The following is a 23,362-nucleotide window of genomic DNA, read 5'->3' on the forward strand; positions in this document are numbered from 1 at the left end:
AAGTAGCTGCAGCAACGCTAAGACCCGGGGGACATGAATGCAATGAGTGGTGGAAATGCGCGCAGCAGATAGCAAGAGTCATCTCAATATTAAAGCAAAATACTGCAGATGCTCAAAACCTGAAACAAAAACAGAAAATGCTGGAAAAACTCAGCAGGGGTCTAGCAGCATCTGTGGAGAGAGAAACAGAGCCAATGTTTCGAGTCCGCATGACCCTTCTTCAGACTGAAAAGAAGTGGAGATTATACTGTTAAAGTCAGGTGGAGCTGGATAGAAGGCCAGCGATAGGTGGGGACAAAGGAGGGATCAAGGAGTCATCTCAATCTTGGTTTCACATTGTACTGGGGTTGGGTGGGAACAAAGGGAATTGAGAGAGGGTTAGGAGGAGGACAGTGGGTGGGGTCAGGGTATGGAAATGTGCATTGGGAAGAGCCGGGTGTGCAGTGTTTTTTCCAGCCTGGAGTGGGGATATTCAAAGGTCTCGTAGGGCAGCTCATAGGATCTAACTCTAAGGATGATACTGGGAGGGTCTACGCCCTCAACAGGGATGGGGATAGGCTCAGGGCAGAAAGTTGGCATATCCACTTCCATAATGACAGGGTCCAGAGTGAGGGGGAGGGGAGGGGGGAAGTTCAAGGGTTAAAGAGAAAAACCAAACAGCGATAAAAGCAAAAAAATGCGGATGCTGGAAATCCAAAATAAAAATACCTGGAAAAACTCAGCAGGTCTGGCAGCATCTGCGGAGAGGAACACAGTTAACATTTTGAGTCCATATGACTTTTCAGAACTAAGTAAAAATAGAAAAGAGGTGAAATATAAGCTGGTCTAAGGGGGGCGGGGGAGGGTAGGACAGGTAGAGCTGAGATGTTGGGTGGGTCAAGGATAATGAGGACAAAGTGGAAGGTGACAAGGGGACGGTATAGGCTCATGGGTTACAATTTGACAGTCATTTGCACACATGTCCAAAAACTTACTTGCAGCCGCCAGGAGTGCAGATTCAAGTGGGAGGAGGCCAGCGTGGGTTGGGTGGAGTTTTGGGTGTGGACACTGGGAGCAGTAGAAAATCTCACTGCTCAGCTGCTGTATGGATGGACACAAAGGTTCTCATCTCACTGCCCTTGTCACACAGTTTACTTGGTGGAATACCTATGGGTGTCACACACCCAATCTTCCTACAACCTCTGGAGCAAGAGTAGAGGATGCAACATAGGAATGCTCTTGCCAGTCAACAGCTGAGGCCACAAGCCTGCAGGAAGCAACACCAGAGGGAGAAGGTGATCAGGAGGCAGCCATCCAGGGAAGGTCACTGGCACGTCAGCATATCTTCAGCTCACGGGCAAACTACCTCCAGATTTTTTTGTTTGTTTACAACATGTGGGTGTCACTGACTGGCCCAGCATTTATTACCCATCCCTAGTTGCCCTTGAGAAGGGGCTCGTGAGCTGGTGAGCTGCCTTCTTGAACCGCTGCAGTCCATGTGGTGTAGGTGCACCCACAGTGCTGTTAGGGAGGGAGTTTCATGATTTTGACCCAGCGACAGTGAAGGAATGGTGATATATTTCCAAATCAGGATGGTGTGTGACTTGGAGGGGAACTTCCAGGTGGTCGTTTTCCCATGCATCTGCTGCCTTTGTCATTGTCTAGGCGCTAGATATCACGGGTTTGGAAGGTGCTGTTGAAGGAACTTTGGTGAGTACTGCGGTACTTTTGTAGATATTACACACTGGTGCCACTGCATCGCTAGTGGAGGGAATGAATGTTTAAGGTGGTGTATGGGCTGCCAGTCAAGTTGGCTGCCTTGTCCTAGGTGTTGTCAAACTTCTTGAGTGTTGTTGGAGCTACACTCATCCAAGCAAGTGGACAGTATTCCATCACACTCCTGACTTGTGCCTTGTAGATGGTGAACAGGCTTTGGAGGGTCAGGAGGCAAGTTACTTGCTGTAGAATACCCAGGCTCTGATCTGCTCTTGTAGCCACAACGTCCAGGAGATGCTGCCAGAGATGCCTAAAGCTGTCCTGGGAAGCGGTCACCAAGATTTGCCAGATCCTGCAGCATGACCTGTAGCCCATATGGATTTGGCAGCAACCCCATGCCTGTGGCATTCAAAGTGACTGCAGCACTCAACTTTTTTGTCACTGGCTGCTTCCAGGATTCCTAGGCTGATGTGTGGCATTTTTCAGGCTACAATACACAGCTACATCAAAGAGGTAACCAGCTCCCTCTCTGTCATGCCAATGAGTTCATTAGGTTCATCACAGATGATGACAGCCAGATGGCCAGTGAATCGGCTTCTCTGTTATCACTCATTCCCTAGAGTGCAAAGGGCAATTGACTGCACTCGTGTTGCCATTAGAACTTCCTATTAACAGCCAGTGGCAAATGTGAACCGCAGGGGATTTCGCTCTCCAAAGTTCTAACTGGTTTGTGACCACAGGCAATGAATCATGCAAGTCTGTGCTTGCTTCTCAGGGAGAATCATGCGGAACTCACAACTTCCTGAGCTTTTTGCAGTCTCTGCCCAGATTGAAGGTGGAATTTTCCAATGGAAATACACCCCTGCCATGTAATTGCTTATGTTTCACGTGCCCGCCACCACCATTTCAAATTTTCATGTGAATTGCGTAGGCGCTAGTTCCTGACACAAAAACCATGATGGCACTCACTTATGGCTCCACTGTTGGGAACGGCGCACCACACCTTAAATTCCTTCCTATGTCTCTGGATTATTAATCCAGCAAAATTACCGTTATGCTACCGTACACTATCAGAGCATCTGCTGTGAGCACTACCAGAGAAGTAGTGAATAAAGGACACAGCACCTGTATGTTATGCACCATTTTTGTACACTATCTTCCTCAGCCTTATGGTACTTCCTGTTTCAGTCCCTTCACTAACTGCATCTGCAACAAAGAAGGAAGTGAACTAAAGCTAGTGAAATGTCTGCCAAAAAACTTAGAATGGAGTTTGTCTAGCTACACCACAATGAAGGTGATGGCACAGGAATTGGTCATTCAGTTCCTCAAACTTGTTATGGCATTCGATAGATCCTAACGAACCAAGAATGTTATCAAATGGGAGGTCACTTTTCTTTATACTTTTAGTGCACAACTGAAGGACCAAGTAGGCTCAGAAGGGAAGCAGCTGTAAACTGTATTCTGGGAATATTACCTACTGGTAGAGTGATAGTTGGGGAAAGGTGGGGTAGAGTAGATGGTGCTGGTGCTACCGGACCTATGGTGCAGTGGTTATGAGTTGTAGGGGGTGGTGGTATGTGTCAGCTTCACCTCTGGCTTCTGAGCGATCCAAATTGCTCCCACTCCCTGGGTTCTAGATCTTGGACTTATTTGGGGGTTGTGACAAAGTGCAGCCGACAACTGGTTTTGGTGCAAGAGAAAAACTGGGTTTATTGAAGGCACAAATGAACTTATAACATTAGGATTACACAGAGACTACACAGATCTACAATGTACACTACTAATCCCCTTACCTTTGTCCCACCCCCAAAACTAACTAAATTGTACTAGGAAAGGTCAAGGATCATGCTCACCAACCAAGGCTCCTTGACAGTTTGAAAATCCAGCCAGGTAAACCAGTTGCATTTTTGGGGTACGCTCTTTGTGTCCTCTGAGGCCTGCCATCCCCACGTGATCCTGGTCTGTGGAATCTGCAAAGGTTCTTCAGTTGGGTGGAGGGCACGGTTGTGGGTGGTTGATCTTCGTGGAGGGCTGCGGTTGCGGCCTTGTTGTCTTCAGTTGAGCCTGCCACCCCGTGCCCCTTGCTGTGATGTTGCCTGTGGGCCTGCAAACCTCTAGATCTCCTTCCTCCGCTTGGCTCAGCTCCCTGCTTAAACTCTGCTTAAACCACTCACCCTCCTGTGTCAGCTTCCTCTTCGTAACAGGTGGCCCAGTTATAATATTTTTTTTAAATTTCTTATCTCAATCCAAATCAAGGTTAGTGCTTTGTCTGATTTTGGTGGGCTTCCCCAGGTGATTGTTGTCTCATTGCTTTTAATGGGCTCGCATGATGTTTATCATTGTCTTCCTGTCCCTGTAACTAGTCTTGAACTGAAAGCCATTGTACATATGAAGTATTGATAGGTTTGCATAATCGTATTGATTGCTGCCTTCCTGTCTTAGTACTTAGTAGCGATTATTTATGCAAGATTTTGATGGGCTTTAGTTTCGTGTAAGATTAAGTCTTTCTCAGGGTTGATTGTTTTAAAGGGAAAAATGCGTATTCTGTCTCCTCTCGTTGTCTGGTTCCAGGCAACAATCCACACTGCACTCAACAAGCCCGGGCATGTCCAGTCCCAGGCCTTCATGGGCCTAGCCTCCTGTCTGCAGGATTCTACACTTAACTCAGCAGTTGGGTCCTCTGCCATAAAAGTCCAAAAGTCATATCTTTGTTGAAGATATGAAAAATGTGGGAATTTTGAGAACCCTTCAGCGTTCAATCCCTCCATGACAAGTTATGAAATTAAACTCAATAAATCTGGTAATATGTGGGCTGGCATCAGACAAATATTCTTTTACATTGTTAGAACGTTGTAAAAGACCAACTAGTTACTAATGACCTTCAAGGACGTACTCCTGCATCATTGCCTGGTCTGGTCTAATGGTGACTTATCCTGTTATCATGGTCTATTATCAAGTTCAATTTACAATTGATTATCACAGTGCATTGATTGTGTTTATCTACGCATACATGTGTATATATTATCTATACATATATAATAAATGTTTATATATAATCAAGACAACATCTTTATTTGGATCATACTGATATGAATGAATTTTGTTATCAGTTCAAGAAACAATTTTTGCCAATTACAGCAGTTTTACCATTTTCTGTCATGTTATTGGGCTTTGATGAAGAGCAGAGGGCGAGGGGAGCTCATTTTAAAAAGAGAGCGGAGAGCGAGGGGAGTTCATTTTAAAAAGCACATGGAGAGCGAAGGGAGTTCATTTTAAAAAGAGAGTGGAGAGCGAGGGGAGTTCATTTTAAGAAGCACATGGAGAGTGAGGGGAGTTCATTTTAAAAAGAGAGCAGAGAACAGCTGATTGGTGAGTGGGAATGTTGAGTATTTCTAGTCTTTAATGTAAAATTAAGGTGTTAACTTTTGTGTTTAGGTCTTTATTTTTTCTTTCCTAAAAATAGCTTGTTAAGTATAAGATTGATACAGGTGTAAAAATTAATAAAAATTGTAAAGAGCAAGGATACTAGAGTAACTAATTAATAAATTGAATAAAATAAGATAGCAATGGTAGGACTGGTGATGTGTTGCTGCTGCAGCATGTGGGAACTGCTGGACACCAAGGAGATCCAGGGCAAACACATCTGTAGTAAGCATTTGCAGCTCAGAGAAGTTTGGATCCAAGTTGAGGAGCGGAATCCGAGCTGCAAACATTGTGCCACATCAGGGATGGGGAGCGTTACCTGGACACTTTCCTCCAGCAGGTGGTCACGCCCCTCAAAGTAGGTAATTCAAACTTGGACTGTGATCAGGGACAGGAGGATGTGATGCAGGTGAGTCAGGTATGGGGACTCGGGGGTAGCGTTGGAGGCTCCTCAGCCTCTGCAAATGTCCAATAGTTATGAGGTTTTTGCAAGCTGTGTGGATGAGAGCAGGGGACTGTAGGGAGGATGAACGAACTGACCACAGCACCTTGGTATAGGGAGCCATTTAAGTGGGGGAGGAAATAGGAACGTAGTAGCATACAAAACCTTCTGAACCAGGGGCAAAACTCAGCTGAACTGGCACCTCAAACTTGAAGAATGAATGGCATCTGGTGGAGTTGGTTCACTGAGTATTGAACCCATTGTTATCAAACTACTGAAACATGCTGAAACTATCCTTCAGTATTCACACCTCTTACAGCAACTATTGTTTCACACCATATTTTATTACTTTCAATACTTGCACTATAAAGGATAGGTTGGCAGTACAGAATTTAAATATTGCTGAAAAGAGAGACATGCTCAAAAAGCTTTTCACCTTGAAGTCATCAGGACAAACAGAAAAATGCCAAATCCAAAGGAAGCAACTGAGAAAAGGATGCAGATTGGTTGGGCAGTCAGCTCTGATTGATCAAGGTGTCGCCATGGAGAATGCACCAGGGAGGTTTATTCCCCTTGTTTTTGTTTAATTAAAAATGGTGCAATGCCTGGATTTGCTCTTTATGCATGCAGAGAACATGGCCCTACATACGAATATATGTAGCTTCTAGTAAGCATGAGTCGGCTACGTTGCAAGCCTGATGGATATTCATGTTATGGATAAAGATTGACACTGACTTGAAATTGAATCAGAAAGTGGCTGATTTCTCAGTAGGCAGCCAACAGGAAGATAAGCACATCAAAACAACACATTGCAGTCAGAGCTAAAAATACTTCATTAGTGATATTTAAGGGCAATGAGCAAGGATGAGTCACAGCTTGGTTTATATAAAATGACCTAAATCCAAGGTATGGAACAAAACATATCATAACCAATATAAACAACAATGTCTTTCTCTGAGCTTCAAATTCTTGCTGCTTACGCAGGTTATCTTGGTAACGGATCACCAATTGTACCAGTATGCCAACTTGGATGGCAAGTAAAATAGCAAAAGTTGTTAACACAATAATAACAGCAAAGTAGTTCATAGTCTTAGTATATGAGGAGGGAATTGTAACCATGAATTGAAAACATTTCTTCCCATCCTGGTTTGAGCTGTCAAAATATGACAGAAACAATGGGAAAACAGCAAGAAGCACCAGTGCCCAGAAAACCAGGCTGGCAGCACTCACATGCCAAGGTTGGTAAAACTGCATTGTCTTCTTTCCTCGAAAGAAACTGATTATCCTTGTGATAACTATGGCCACGTAGAACACGAAGCACAGGTACATGTGAGCGTGTGTCATTGCATTCACCAGCTTACAAAAGATTTCACCAAACTTCCACTCACCAAGAGCATAATAGGAGATGCGGAAAGGCACAGTTAGGAGAAAGAATATGTGCACCAATATAAGATTAGTCACGGCAGTGGATGTCACAGATTTTCCGTCAGTTTTTATCTTCCAAGTCATGATGACCGCTCCAGCAGTACCTCCCATGAACTCAGTGGCGTACATTGCTATTAAAACATGGTAAATGGGTCCAGGTAAATTGCAGGAATGTGAGACATTGGGGGTGCTGTTTGTGTATGTTCCTTTGATGGATCCTATATTATTCATTACTGAATTGTTCACTTTTTCTCCAAATCCTTCAAGATAAAAAGGAACAGTGTTTAAAATGGCCACAACAGACTGTTCATTCCTGGCCTCTGGCCTATCTGGACCCTCCTCTTACTGGATCCTCGCTTACCCCCATGCCTGCTGTTAGACCAATCCTTCTCTTAGGCTGCATAGTAGAATTCCTTCCCGACCACCATCCAGCCACCAGCCTCTCCACTTCCCTCTTTAAAAATATTTTCAAACCCCACTTTTTCCACCAGGCTTTCCATCCTTGCTCCTAAACTCTCTGTCGCTCAGCATTAGGGTTCTTAACTCTCCTGCTGTCCCACTGTGCTAGAATCACATTGCTTCATTGTTACTTGTGAGAATGATGACATCAGGACCAACAAGAACTGCCTGGAAACTCAGAGCGCAACTGGGGAAGGAAGATGGAGAGAGAAAGAAACAGATCATGTTCTGTCTCCTCTGAGTTCACTGCCCTTCATGTCAACCCTAAATCTTTCCCTCACCAACCTATATTCACGACCACCCCTTGACCTTGCTATCTCATGCAGTCTTGCTAGATCCATCATATCAATTACAGATAAGGCCATCTCTGATCATTTCTGTGAATCATTTACTACTGACATCCCACTTCTTCACCCAAACCTACCTCATTCTGTATCTGTCCCTGGAAAAAGCCATCCTTCAATTCACAATTTACAACTGTACTTTCAAAATCCCAACTGTTTAATCTTTGACCCTCTGTTCACCATGAGATTTCTGCAGCTACTAATTTGCTCAACCAAACCTTCAATTCTTTCTTTGATGCCTTAGTCCCCAATAAAACCATTGCTCTCTTTCCCCACTGCTGTTCCCCCTGTTAGGGCCTTAATTTCCGCTCCCTTAAGTCTAAGGGACACAGACTTGAAAGGGTATGGCAGACAATTGGTTTAGCCATCCACACCTTGTCCGCTAAAACTGCTCACTACTCCAAGATCATTCTGTAAGTTAGAGTTAACTCTTGAGTTCTTTTCTGTAATGCAAACAATCTTCTTAAAACCCTCTCCTATTCTCCCATGTCCCCTCCACCCTCACATCAAACAATAAGTGCAATGAGCTTATGGACTTCTTTGTCACTAAGATTGAGACCATCTGATCTGTTGCCTTGCCTGCATCCCTCCATTCCACTTGCCCATCTAGCAAAACCTATTCTATGCTCTTCCCTGCCCTAGCTCTGAACTCATATCTTACTCTAGTTTCTCTCATATCTCCCCTCTCACTCTTCTGAACTCTAGCAGATACAAACCTAACCTGTCCAATCATTCCTCATAAGACAATCAACCCATTCCAGGTATTAGTCCTTAATAGTCCTTAAATAAGGAGGCCCATACTGTACAGAGAGAGCAGTCTCATGCTCTCTCTGAGCTCATCTTGTCCATGAGACTCACTTCCTGCTGCCTTGATCCTACTCCCACTAAGCTGCTGATCACCCAACTTCCCCTCCTGGTTCCCATGTTAGCCAACATTATTAATGGTTAAAAGCAAAATACTGTGGATGCTGGAAATCTGAAACAAAAACAAAAACAGCTGGAAAAACTCAGCAGGTCTGACAGCATCTGCGTAGATGAATACAGTTAACATTTCGAGTCCATGTGACTCTTCATCAGAACTGGTTCCAGACCACATCTGGAGTACCGTGTACAGTATTGGTCTCCTTATTTATGGAAGGATGTAAATGAGTTAGAAGCAGTTCAGAGAAGGTTGACCAGACTAATACCTGGAATGGGTGGGTTGTCTTATGAGGAAAGGTTAGACAGGTTAGGCTTGTATCTGCTGGAGTTTAGAAGAGTAAGAGGTGATTTGATTGAAACATATAAGATCCTGAGGGGCCTTGACAGGGTGGATGTGGAGAGGGTGTCTCCTCTTGTGGGAGAATCGAGAACTGTTTAAAGATAAGGAGTTGCTCATTTAAGACAGAAATGAGGAGAATTTTATTTTCCCTCAGAGGGTCAATAGTCTTTGGAACCCTCTTCCTCAAAAGGCGGTGGATGCAGAGTCTTTGAATATTTTTAAGGCAGAGTTAGATAGATTCTTGAAAGGCAAGGGGGTAAAAGGTTATTGGGGGTAGGTGGAAATGTGGAGTTGAGGTTACAGTCAGATCAGCCATGATCTTATTGAATGGCAGAGCAGGCCCAAGGAGCCAAGTGGCCTACTCCTGCTCCTTATTTTGTGTGCTCATGTGTATGTATGTAGGTGTTGTCCCTGTCTCCTTTAAATCTGTCTTCATCACCAGTTTCAAAAAATCCTTGTCCCTACCATCCCATCTCCAAGCTTCCTTTGCTCTCCAAAACCCTAGAGCATGTTGTTGCCTCCCAAATCTTCCCCCGAATTCCATGTTTGAATCCTGCAATCGGGTTTCCACCCTCGCTACAGGACCAAAATAGTTCTTATTCAAAATCACAAATGACATCCTATGTGACTGTGACAAAGGTAAACTTTCCCTCCTCATCCTTTTCATTCTGTCTGCAGCCTTTAACACAGTTGACCACACCTCTTCACTGTCATCCCTGGGTGGGACTACACAAACTTGGGTCCATTCTTAACTAATTTAACCATGGTTTCTCTTCCTGCTCACGCACTTGTACCTGTGCTGTTCCCCAAGGACCTATCCTTGTCCCCCTCCTATTTCTCCCCTATATACATTTCCCTGGGCAATATCATCTGAAAACACAGCATTAGTTTTCACAAGAATGCTGATGACAACGAACTGTACCTCACCACCACTCCTCTCAAACCCCTCCACTATTGCTAAATTATCAGACTGCTTATCTGACATTCAGTACTGGATGAGCAGAGATTTCATCCAATGAAATATTGGGAAGACTGAGGCCATAGTTTATGGTCCCCACTCCAAATTCCATTGCCTAGTTGCCGACTCCATCCTTCTCCATGGCAACAGTGTAAGATTAAACAGTCTGTCTGCAATCTTCGTGTCACACTTGACTCCTAGATGACCTCCCAAACTCATATCCACCCCATCATTAAGAGCGCTTACTTCCACCTCCATAACAAACGCCCGACCTTGCTTCCGTCTCAGCTCATGTACTGCCAAAAATCTCAATCATATCTTTGTTACCTCTAGACTCAGCTACTCCAATGCAATCCTGACTGGTTTCCCACATTCTAAAAGACGTCTCAAGACATGCTTTACAGTCAATGAAGTACTTTTAATGTGCAGCTACTGTTGCAGTGTAGGATACACAGCAGCCAATTGGCACAGTAAACTCCCACAAATAACATTCTGATTTTTTGTGATGTTGGTTGAGGGATAAATATTTCCCAGGAAACAGGAGAGAACTCCTCTGTTATTCTTTGAGATAGTACCATGGGCACTTTTACTTCCAGTTGAGCAGGCAGATGGGGCCTTGGTTTAATGCCTCATCTGGACGATGGCACCTCTAACAATGCACCATTCCCACAGTACTGTATTGAAGAGTCAGCGTAAATGTTTGTGCCCAATCCCTGGAGTGGAACTTGAACCCAGAACTCTGCGACTCAGAAGTGAAAGATGCTGCCAACTGAATCACAGCTGTCACTTTCTACCCTCCATTAACTTGAAGTCACTCACTGCTGTCCTTGTCTTAACACGCACCAAATCCTTTTCACCTATCACTCCTGTGCTCACAGACTTACATCAATTCCCAGTCAAGCAGTATTTTGATTTTAAAATTCTCATCCTTATTTTCAAATCCCTCTATAGCCTTGTGCCTCTCCATCTCTTACTTTCCCACAGCCCCCTGATTCTTTAAGATATATGTACTCCTCTAATTCTGGACTGTTTAGCCTCCCCGATTTTAATTGCACCACCATTGGCGGCCGCACCTTTAGTTGCCTAGGCCCTAATCACTGGAATGCCCTCCCTACACCTCTCTGCATCCCTACCTCCCTTTCCTCCTTTAAGACACTTCTTAAAATCTACCTCGTTGACCATCTGACCATTTTGGTCATCATGTGGCTTGGTGTCATATTTTGTTTTATATTGCTCCTGTGAAACACCTTCAGATGTTTTATTACATTAAAGTTACTATATAAATATAAATTGTTGTTGAAACATGAACTGGGGAGAGAGTGTGTAAAATACAAACTGGGGAGAGAGAGAAAAACACAAACTGGGGAGAGACAAAGAGAGCAGAGAAGGCTAAGAGGAGATTTGATAGAGGAATTCAAAATCATGAAGCGTTTAGATCGAATAAATGAGGCAAAACTGTTTCCAAGGGCTAAGAAGGCACAAATTTAAGTTGATTAACAAAAGAACCAAAGGCAAAATGAGGGGAAAATAATGTACACAAGAAGTGATTAGGATTTGAAAATGCACGGTCTAAATGGGGTGGTGAAAATTGATCCAATAATCAAAAGTGTTGGTGAATTAATAATGCAGTAACTGTAATTATAGAATTAGAATGCATTAATATGTCAATCATCCAACAACCTCAAACACAAATCTAGCTATTTTAATCAAATAAATTTTAAACAATTTTACTTGTATTCCCAGATTCCCAGAAAATTGATTTCCAGCAATGCTCAGAGCATTGGGTCAAAGATGTCGGTCTTATCTAGCTACTCTCAATATGTGTAATCAACATGCACAATATCTAAACACAGACCTTCGCTAAACCTATTGGTATCTTCAATTCAACTTTTACAACTACTTATATTTGTATAGTACCTGTATCTTTGATGTAGAAGGCACGACTGAGGAGAAACATTAAAAACTGAAAGCCAGTGGAGTGTTGAAGAAATCTGTAGCTGAATTTAAGGGCCACAGACGCATGACTAATTATTCATCCTGTGCATCATGTCACTGTAATTTTATTCACAACTTAACAAGAATGCAAGTCACTCTGTGTGAGAACAGGAAATAGAAGGAACCCACATTTCAACAGTCTACGTTGTTGTTGAAGTTAGTTAAAAGAGAACAATTGCTTGCAATGGGGAAGTGCAGACTGTCCCTCTCAAAAATCAATTTTCTAACAGAAAATCATACCCACCAACAAAAAACTCCAGGCTAACAAGCCAAGTTCCCTCGAGAAGGATCAGAAACTTATTCAATGTGCAGAGAGCAGATGGCATATATCATATAAAAGCTGAGTGGAAGGATTAACCAACTACAAGCTTAGACAGCCTTCAACCAGTGAAGCTTTGGAATTAACCAGCATGTTTGTGTGAAAACAAATTACTATAAAAGATTAATTATTACAAAACTGATATATTTAAAAGCAGCAATATTTATTTAAAGGAGAACAGTAGTGCACTCATTTGCCCGGTGGCCTTAAATAAATAGAGAGGTATCAGTAAACACAGAGATAAAAACAAAAAACTGTGGATGCTGGAAATCCAAAACAAAAACAGAATTACCTGGAAAAACTCAGCAGGTCTGGCAGCATCGGCGGAGAAGAAAAGAGTTTACCTTTCGAGTCCTCATGACCCTTCGACAGAACTAGGTGAATCCCAGGAAGGGGTAAAATATAAGCTGGTTTAAGGTGGTGGTGGTGGGTGGGGGGGTTGGGTTGGGTGGGGGGAGAGAAGGGGGTTGGTGTGGTTGTTGGCAAAAGCAGTGATAGAAGCAGATCGTCAAAAGATTTCACAGACAGCACAACAAAAGAACACATAGGTGTCGAAGTTGATATTATCTAAACGAATGTGCTAATTAAGAATGGATGGTAGGGCACTCAAGGTATAGCTCTATTGGGGGTGGGGGGAGCAGAAAAGATTTAAAAATATTTAAAAATAATGGAAATAGGTGGGAAAAAGAAAAATCTATTTAATTTATTGGAAAAAAAACAAAAGGAAGGGGGAAGAAACAGAAAGGGGGTGGGGATGGAGGAGGGATGTCAAGACCTACCTAAAGTTGTTGAATTCAATATTCAGTCCAGAAGGCTGTAAAGTGCCTAGTCGGAAGATGAGGTGTTGTTCCTCCAGTTTGCGTTGGGCTTCACTGGAACAATGCAGCAAGCCAAGGACAGACATGTGGGCAAGAGAGCAGGGTGGAGTGTTGCAATGGCAAGCGACAGGGACTCCCACAGCTACCTTGACTACAGCTCCTCACACCCCGCTTCCTGTAAGGACTCCATCCCATTCTCTCAGTTCCTTCGCCTCCGTCGCATCTGTTCCGATGATGCTACCTTCAAAAACAGTTCCTCTGACATGTCCTCCTTCTTCCTTAACCGAGGTTTTCCACCCACGGTCGTTGACAGGGCCCTCAACCGTGTCCGGCCCATCTCCCGCGCATCCGCCCTCACGCCTTCTCCTCCCTCCCAGAAACATGATAGGGTCCCCCTTGTCCTCACTTATCACCCCACCAGCCTCCGCATTCAAAGGATCATCCTCCGCCATTTCCGCCAACTCCAGCATGACGCCACTACCAAACACATCTTCCCTTCACCCCCGCTGTCGGCATTCCGTAGGGATCGTTCCCTCCGGGACATCCTGGTCCACTCCTCCATCACCCCCTACTCCCCAACCCCCACCTATGGCACCACTCCATGCCCACGCAAAAGATGCAACACCTGCCCCTTCACTTCCTCTCTCCTCACCGTCCAAGGACCCAAACACTCCTTTCAAGTGAAGCAACATTTCACTTGCATTTCCCCCAACTTAGTCTACTGCATTCGTTGCTCCCAATGTGGTCTCCTCTACATTGGAGAGACCAAATGTAAACTGGGCGACCGCTTTGCAGAACACCTGCGGTCTGTCCGCAAGAATGACCCAAACCTCCCTGTCGCTTGCCATTTCAACACTCCACCCTGCTCTCTTGCCCACATGTCTGTCCTTGGCTTGCTGCATTGTTCCAGTGAAGCCCAACGCAAACTGGAGGAACAACACCTCATCTTCCGACTAGACACTTTACAGCCTTCCGGACTGAATATTGAATTCAACAACTTTAGGTAGGTCTTGACATCCCTCCTCCATCCCCACCCCCTTTCTGTTTCTTCCCCCTTCCTTTTGTTTTTTTTCCAATAAATTATATAGATTTTTCTTTTTCCCACCTATTTCCATTATTTTTAAATATTTTTAAATCTTTTCTGCTCCCCCCACCCCCACTAGAGCTATACCTTGAGTGCCCTACCATCCATTCTTAATTAGCGCATTCGTTTAGATAATATCACCAACTTCGACACCTATGTGTTCTTTTGTTGTGCTGTCTGTGACATCTTTTGATGATCTGCTTCTATCACTGCTTTTGCCAACAACCACACCAACCCCCTTCTCTCCCCCCCGCCCCCCACCTTAAACCAGCTCATATTTCACCCCTTCCTGGGATTCACCTAGTTCTGTCGAAGGGTCATGAGGACTCGAAACGTCAACTCTTTTCTTCTCCGCCGATGCTGCCAGACCTGCTGAGTTTTTCCAGGTAATTCTGTTTTTGTTGTGTGATCAGTAAACACACTCTGTCTTGATTCCAGAACCTGCTGTTTAGAAGGATCCTCAATCAAACTAGTTTCAGCATCCTTGATGTAGTTCCTAACACGTGGTGCAAAGTACTTGGAGAGGCCATATACTGGAAACACCATAATGATGAATTGGTGGTGTTCTGTGAACAGAAGGGTTAATCTAGGTGTCAGTCTATCAATCTGTAACTCCCACCCATACACACACACACACTCTCTCACACACACACACACACACACTCCCACCCACACCCTCACACACTCTCACTCCCAACCACACCCTCACACACACTCTCACTCCCACCCATACCCTCACACACTCTCACTCCCACCCACATCCACACACACACTCTCACTCCCACCCACACCCTCACACACTCTCTCACTCCCACCCACATCCACACTCAAACACTCACACTCTCACTCTCACTCCCACCCACACTCACTCACTCCCACCCACCCACATCCACACACACTCTCACTCCCATCCACACCCTCACACACTCTCACTCCCACCCACACCCTCACACACTCTCACTCCCACCCACATCCACACACATTCTCTCACTCCCACCCACATCCACACACACTCTCACTCCCACCCACACCCTCACACACTCTCACTCCCACCCACATCCACACTCACTCTCACTCCGACCCACATCCACACACACTCTCACTCCCACCCACACCCTCACACACTCTCACTCCCACCCACATCCACACACACTCTCACTCCCACCCACACCCTCACACACTCTCACTCCCACCCACATCCACACACACTCTCACTCCCACCCACATCCACACACACTCTCACTCCCACCCACATCCACACACACTCTCACTCCCACCCACACCCTCACACACTCACTCCCACCCACATCCACACACACTCTCACTCCCACCCACATCCACACACACTCTCACTCCCACCCACACCCTCACACACTCTCACTCTCACCCACATCCACACACACTCTCTCACTCCCACCCACACCCTCACACACTCTCACTCCCACCCACACCCTCACACACTCTCTCACTCCCACCCACACCCTCACACACTCTCACTCCCACCCACATCCACACACACACATTCCCACCCACATCCACACACACACACTCCCACCCACACCCTCACACACTCTCACTCCCACCCACACCCTCACACACTCTCACTCCCACCCACATCCACACACACACACTCTCACTCTCACTCCCACCCACATCCACACACACTCTCTCACTCCCACCCACATCCACACACACTCTCTCACTCCCACCCACATCCACACACACACACACTCCCACCCACATCCACACACTCCCACCCACACCCTCACACACTCTCACTCCCACCCACATCCACACACACTCTCTCACTCCCACCCACATCCACACACACTCTCACTCCCACCCACATCCACACACACTCTCTCACTCCCACCCACACCCTCACACACTCTCACTCCCACCCACATCCACACACTCTCACTCCCACCCACACCCTCACACACTCTCTCACCCCCACCCACACCCTCACACTCTCACTCCCACCCACACCCTCACACTCTCTCACTCCCACCCACACCCTCACACACTCTCACTCCCACCCACATCCACACACACTCTCACTCCCACCCACATCCACACACACACACTCCCACCCACATCCACACACACTCTCACTCCCACCCACATCCACACACACACACTCCCACCCACATCCACACACACTCACTCCCACCCACATCCACACACACACACTCCCACCCACATCCACACACACACACTCCCACCCACACCCTCACACACTCACTCCCACCCACACCCTCACACACTCTCACTCCCACCCACATCCACACACACTCTCTCACTCCCACCCACATCCACACACACTCTCTCACTCCCACCCACATCCACACACACACTCCCACCCACATCCACACACACACTCCCACCCACATCCACACACACACTCCCACCCACACCCTCACACACTCTCACTCCCACCCACATCCACACACACTCTCTCACTCCCACCCACATCCACACACACTCTCACTCCCACCCACATCCACACACACACTCCCACCCACATCCACACACACACTCCCACCCACATCCACACACACACACTCCCACCCACATCCACACACACTCTCACTCCCACCCACACCCTCACACACTCTCACTCCCACCCACATCCACACACACTCTCACTCCCACCCACACCCTCACACACTCTCACTCCCACCCACATCCACACACACTCTCCCACCCACATCCACACACACTCTCACTCCCACCCACATCCACACACACTCTCACTCCCACCCACATCCACACACTCTCTCACTCCCACCCACATCCACACACACACTCCCACCCACATCCACACACACACTCCCACCCACATCCACACACACACTCCCACCCACATCCACACACACTCTCTCACTCCCACCCACATCCACACACACTCTCTCACTCCCACCCACATCCACACACACTCTCTCACTCCCACCCACATCCACACACACTCTCTCACTCCCACCCACATCCACACACACTCTCTCACTCCCACCCACATCCACACACACTCTCTCACTCCCACCCACATCCACACACACTCTCTCACTCCCACCCACATCCACACACACACTCTCACTCCCACCCACATCCACACACACTCTCTCACTCCCACCCACATCCACACACACACACTCCCACCCACATCCACACACACACACTCCCACCCACATCCACACACACTCTCTCACTCCCACCCACATCCACACACTCTCACTCCCACCCACATCCACACACACACTCCCACCCACATCCACACACACTCTCACTCCCACCCACATCCACACACTCTCACTCCCACCCACATCCACACACACTCTCTCACTCCCACCCACATCCACACACACTCTCTCACTCCCACCCACATCCACACACACTCTCTCACTCCCACCCACATCCACACACTCCCACCCACACCCTCACACACTCTCACTCCCACCCACATCCACACACACTCTCTCACTCCCACCCACATCCACACACACTCTCACTCCCACCCACATCCACACACACTCTCACTCCCACCCACATCCACACACTCTCACTCCCACCCACATCCACACACACTCTCACTCCCACCCACATCCACACACTCTCACTCCCACCCACATCCACACACTCTCTCACTCCCACCCACATCCACACACACTCTCACTCCCACCCACATCCACACACTCTCACTCCCACCCACATCCACACACACTCTCACTCCCACCCACATCCACACACACTCTCACTCCCACCCACATCCACACACACTCTCTCACTCCCACCCACATCCACACACACTCTCACTCCCACCCACATCCACACACACACACTCCCACCCACACCCTCACACACTCTCACTCCCACCCACATCCACACTCACTCACTCCCACACACACTCTCACTCCCACCCACATCCACACTCACTCGCTCCCACCCACACCCTCACACACACTCTCACCCCCACCCACACCCTCACACACTCTCTCACCCCCACCCACACCCTCACACTCTCACTCCCACCCACACCCTCACACTCTCTCACTCCCACCCACATCCACACACACTCTCACTCCCACCCACATCCACACACACTCTCACTCCCACCCACATCCACACACACTCTCACTCCCACCCACATCCACACACACTCTCACTCCCACCCACATCCACACACACTCTCACTCCCACCCACATCCACACACTCTCTCACTCCCACCCACATCCACACACACTCTCTCACTCCCACCCACATCCACACACACTCTCTCACTCCCACCCACATCCACACACACTCTCTCACTCCCACCCACATCCACACACACTCTCTCACTCCCACCCACATCCACACACACTCTCTCACTCCCACCCACATCCACACACACTCTCTCACTCCCACCCACATCCACACACACTCTCTCACTCCCACCCACATCCACACACACACTCCCACCCACATCCACACACACTCTCTCACTCCCACCCACATCCACACACACTCTCTCACTCCCACCCACATCCACACACACACCCTCCCTCCCACATCCACACACACACCCTCCCTCCCACATCCACACACACTCTCTCACTCCCACCCACATCCACACACACTCTCACTCCCACCCACATCCACACACACTCTCTCACTCCCACCCACATCCACACACACACACTCCCACCCACATCCACACACACACACTCCCACCCACATCCACACACACACACTCCCACCCACATCCACACACACTCTCTCACTCCCACCCACATCCACACACACACCCTCCCACCCACATCCACACACACACTCTCACTCCCACCCACATCCACACACACTCTCTCACTCCCACCCACATCCACACACACTCTCTCACTCCCACCCACATCCACACACACACTCTCACTCCCACCCACATCCACACACACACACTCCCACCCACATCCACACACACACCCTCCCACCCACATCCACACACACTCTCTCACTCCCACCCACATCCACACACACACACTCTCACTCCCACCCACACTCACTCACTCCCACCCACATCCACACTCACACTCTCACACTCTCACACTCACACAGTCACACTCTCACACTCACACAGTCACACTCTCACACTCACTCCCACCCACACACACATACACACACTCTCTCAATCCCACACATGCACTCAGCAGTCAGCTTCTTCCTCCATACCCCACCCACGACTTGCAGCTTGGTTCTGCAGCGGCTGACTCTCAGACTTTGCAGCTAGTCTCTCCTTCCCAAGGCCCCAGCCCTCGGAGCCAGCCTCTGCTCGCCGGGACCCTGGCACCCCACTCCCCCACACACTGCTGTCCGGGCTCTGGTTGGGGGTGCTGAATCTCTGCTCTGGCAGCACTATCCCACTGGTTAGGGAGCTGCCACTGGCTTGCAGGCCTTACAGTGAACAACACGGAGATCTGTTTAACTTTTTTGATTGGTTGGTCTGGCTGCCTGTCAGTTTATTTGCCCCTTGGATCTGTTCCACCATTCAGTTAGTTCATGACAACTAATATAATTCCTATCTATAAAAACCAGCCCAGGGAACTATAGGCCAATGAGTTTAATGTCAGTGGTAGGAAAGATAGTGGAATCATGAATCAAAGAAGTAATCCAGGGCAAACACTGGCATGATCCAAAGCAAACACATCTGAAGTAAGTGTCTGCAGCTTGAGGAGCTTTGGCTCAGAGTCATTGAGCTGGAGGCCGAGCTGCTGATGTCGCAATGCATCAGGGAGGGTGTAATAAACTTGGATGCAGGACGGGTTTCTCGTAAGAAACAGTAAACTTTATTTACAGATTCCAGGGGCAGGATTTTGCCCTTGGTGTGTGGGATTGGCAGGGCTGGGTGAGGGCAGTCAGGAAGCTGCCCGTGATTGACAGCACACCGCAATTTCACGCTAGCAGGCCAATTAAGGCCCGCCCAGTGTGATACGCGAGCGGCAGCACTGCCTGTGGGGGCAGGGAGAGGAGTACGAGCAGGTCTAGTGCAAACATCGCACATGTGCACACGAGTGCTGAATAATCTCCCTAAGGATGGAGCTGCCTCAGGGAGATGAAGAATATATTGAAAAGATTATTAAACAACAGAAAAATTTAATGAAATATGTCCCCTCATGTGACTCTGTCACATCAGCAGGGACATGTTTTTAATCAAAAATTAAAGTTTATATTTAATTTGTATTTGATTTTGGAAACCTCATCTCGCTTGTGGATGACGTTTCCAAAAAAATGCAAAGGCCACTTGGCCTTTTTGTTATGTTGAACGGGCAGTGAAAAATTAAGCACAATTGATAACTTAATGGCCTTAATAGGCCTTTAAATTGTCATCGGACACGCTGCCAGCTTCGGCGCAGCCTGTTAACCAAACTATTGCGTGACTGCACATTGACGTCAGTACACTCGACCAACATCATCGCGCACCATTTCACGCTCACCGGCGAGCTAAAGATACTGCCCCAGATGAGGCTACATGCCTGTTCCAAGACCAAGGCTAAAATCCTCTGCTCCTAAGATTCCCTGTACTTAGGGCTGATTCGAGTGTACAGTCGAATGTACAGCCTGTACAGTAGCAGAATGATAGCAAGCTGCTTATAAAACAGAGAGTAGGGGGTTAAAGGTAGTTACTCGGACTGACAAATGGTGGAAAGTGGTGTTCAACAGAGATCAGAACTAGGACCACCATTATTCACTATTTACATAAACAATTTGAACTCAGGAATCAGAAGTATAATTTCAAAATCTGCTGATGAAACCAAATCTGGAGGTATAATTAATACAGAGGAGGACTGCAAGAAAGAGAGAATTATATAGAATATACAGCACAGAAACAGACAACTCAGCCTCACAAGTCCAGTCAGCATTTCTACTCCATCTGAGTCACCTCCCATCCTGCACTGTCTTATCTAACTCTATCAGTATAACCCAGTATTTCCTTCTCCCTCGTATTCCTATCTAGCCTTTTCTTAAATGGATGTATACAAATTACTTCAACCACTGTCTGTGAGAATAAGTTCTATCTTCTCACCACTCTCTGGGCAAAGAAGTTTTTTGTGAATTTCCTATTTGATTTCTTAGTGACTATCTTATATTAGTTGCCTCTAAGTTTACTCTTCCGCACAAATAGAAATACTCTCTATGACTCTATCAAAACCTTTCATAATTTTAAAGACCATTAGGACACCCCTCACCCTTATCTTTTGAAGGGAAAACAGCTCCCTTCATTCTTCCTGATAAGTATAACCTTGCATTTCTAATGTCATTCTTGTAAATTTCTATGCACGCTTTTCAGTTCTTCTATACTCTTTTATAATGTGGTGACCAGAACTGCATGTAATACTGCAGATGTGGTCTGACTAACATTTGATCCAATTTAAATGTCTATACTTTTATACGTTTATATCATCCATATTTTTCAATTCTATCACTTTAGAAATAAACCCTGGTGCTTGGTTTGCTTCTTATTAAACTGCTTAGCAATTTTTAGTGTTTTTATTTGTAGCCCTGGATCCCTTTGCTCTTCTAACACATTTAGATTCTTAATTTCCAGGTAATATGTGACGTTCTTATTTTTCTTACCAATAATTTGTTGCAGTCTTTCTCAGGACTAACTACCCTCCTAATAAGGTATCATCCATTACAACAGTGACAACACTTGAAAAGCATTTCATCAGCTGTGAGGTTGTGATAAGCGCTAAGTAAATACACACCTTTCTTTTCATCTGCAAATTTAGAAATTGTGCTTTTAATTCCAATGTCTAAATCACAAGCTGAAAAGAAATAGGAGGAGTGGACCATTTGGTCCTTCTAGCATGCTCCACCATTCACAATGATCATGTTGACCTGATTATGGCCTTAACTTTACTTTCCTGCTTCCCCCCACCCACGTAACCCTTGACTCCCTTGTACGTCAAAAATCTGTCTAACTCAGCTTTGAATATATTCAATGACTCCACTGCAGTCTGGGGTAGAGAATTCCAAAGACTGATGACCCTCTGAGAGAAGAAATTCTTCCTCATCCCTGTTTTAAATGGGAGACACCTTATTTTGAAGCTGTGGCCTCTAGTTCTAGATTGCCCCAGAAGGGGGAACATCCCCTCAGCCTCTACCCGATCAAGCCCCCTCATAATCTTTTATGTTTTAATAAGATCACCCCTCTTTCTTCTAAACTCCAAAAAGCATAGACCCAAACTGCTCAACCTTTCCTCACAAGACAAACCTCTTCATCCCAGGAATCAGCCTAGTGAACCTTCTCTGAACTGCTTCCAATGCAAGTATATCCCTCCTTAAGTAAAGAGACCAAAACAGTATTTTAGGCCGGGATTTTCTGCACTGATCAGGACGGGCTTGTTCAATGGCAAGATCAGAAATCCCCCAAGAAGGCCCTAGGCACATTTCCCGATGACATAAATCAGGGAAGCGATTGTCCCCGTCTCCCTGTCAATGGCCAGCTGCATTTCCTGCCATCGGACATCAGGAACTTAATTTGAATATATTTGCGTATCATTGTGGCCACACACCAGAATCACCTCCCCACGTCAAATTCAAACCCCGTCTCAGCGAGATATTAGAACAGTGTGATTTACAACTGCCTTTAAAAAGTGAGCAACTGGTGACTTGAACTTCAAGGGGAACTGGGATGTGAGTGCACACAAATTAGCACAGCACTTGCAAGGATCTCATTGCAAGGAAACAGTTCCATGGGTTCAGGGGGGTGGTCACAGGCAAGTCTCCACAATGGCTTCTTCATGACTGTCTTGTGGTGCCATGGCTAGGGCATCAATGCCAGAGAGAAGGAGACCTCGGGGCTAGGGCATCAATGCCAGAGAGAAGGGGACCTCGGGGCTAGGGCATCAACGCCAGAGAGAAGGGGACCTCGGGGCTAGGGCATCAATGCCAGAGAGAAGGGGGCCTCGGGGCTAGGGCATCAATGCCAGAGAGAAGGGGACCTCGGGGCTAGGGCATCAACGCCAGAGAGAAGGGGACCTCGGGGCTAGGGCATCAACGCCAGAGAGAAGGGGACCTCAGGGCTAGGGCATCAACGCCAGAGAGAAGGGGACCTCGGGGCTAGGGCATCAATGCCAGAGAGAAGGGGACCTCGGGGCTAGGGCA

At 46.9% G+C, this 23,362-nt stretch overlaps 1 protein-coding gene across 3 annotated transcripts in view; it reads right to left on the reverse strand.

Annotated features, from left to right (window-relative positions):
- Nucleotides 1-23,362, reverse strand: part of LOC121279302 (probable G-protein coupled receptor 141) — a 118,331-nt gene that overhangs the window by 37,152 nt on the left and 57,817 nt on the right. The window contains exon 5 of one of the 3 annotated variants that reach the window (XM_041190442.1): nt 7,165-7,245. The exons of the other annotated variants lie outside the window; for them this stretch is intronic. Coding sequence (XP_041046376.1) covers nt 7,228-7,245 — 18 coding nt within the window. The 3' untranslated portion in view covers nt 7,165-7,227. Of the gene's footprint in view, nt 1-7,164; nt 7,246-23,362 lie in introns of those variants that run through there. 3 annotated transcript variants of the gene reach the window in all.

This window comes from Carcharodon carcharias, chromosome 6 (genome assembly GCF_017639515.1).
Source record: "Carcharodon carcharias isolate sCarCar2 chromosome 6, sCarCar2.pri, whole genome shotgun sequence".
NCBI classification, from domain to species: domain Eukaryota; kingdom Metazoa; phylum Chordata; class Chondrichthyes; order Lamniformes; family Lamnidae; genus Carcharodon; species Carcharodon carcharias.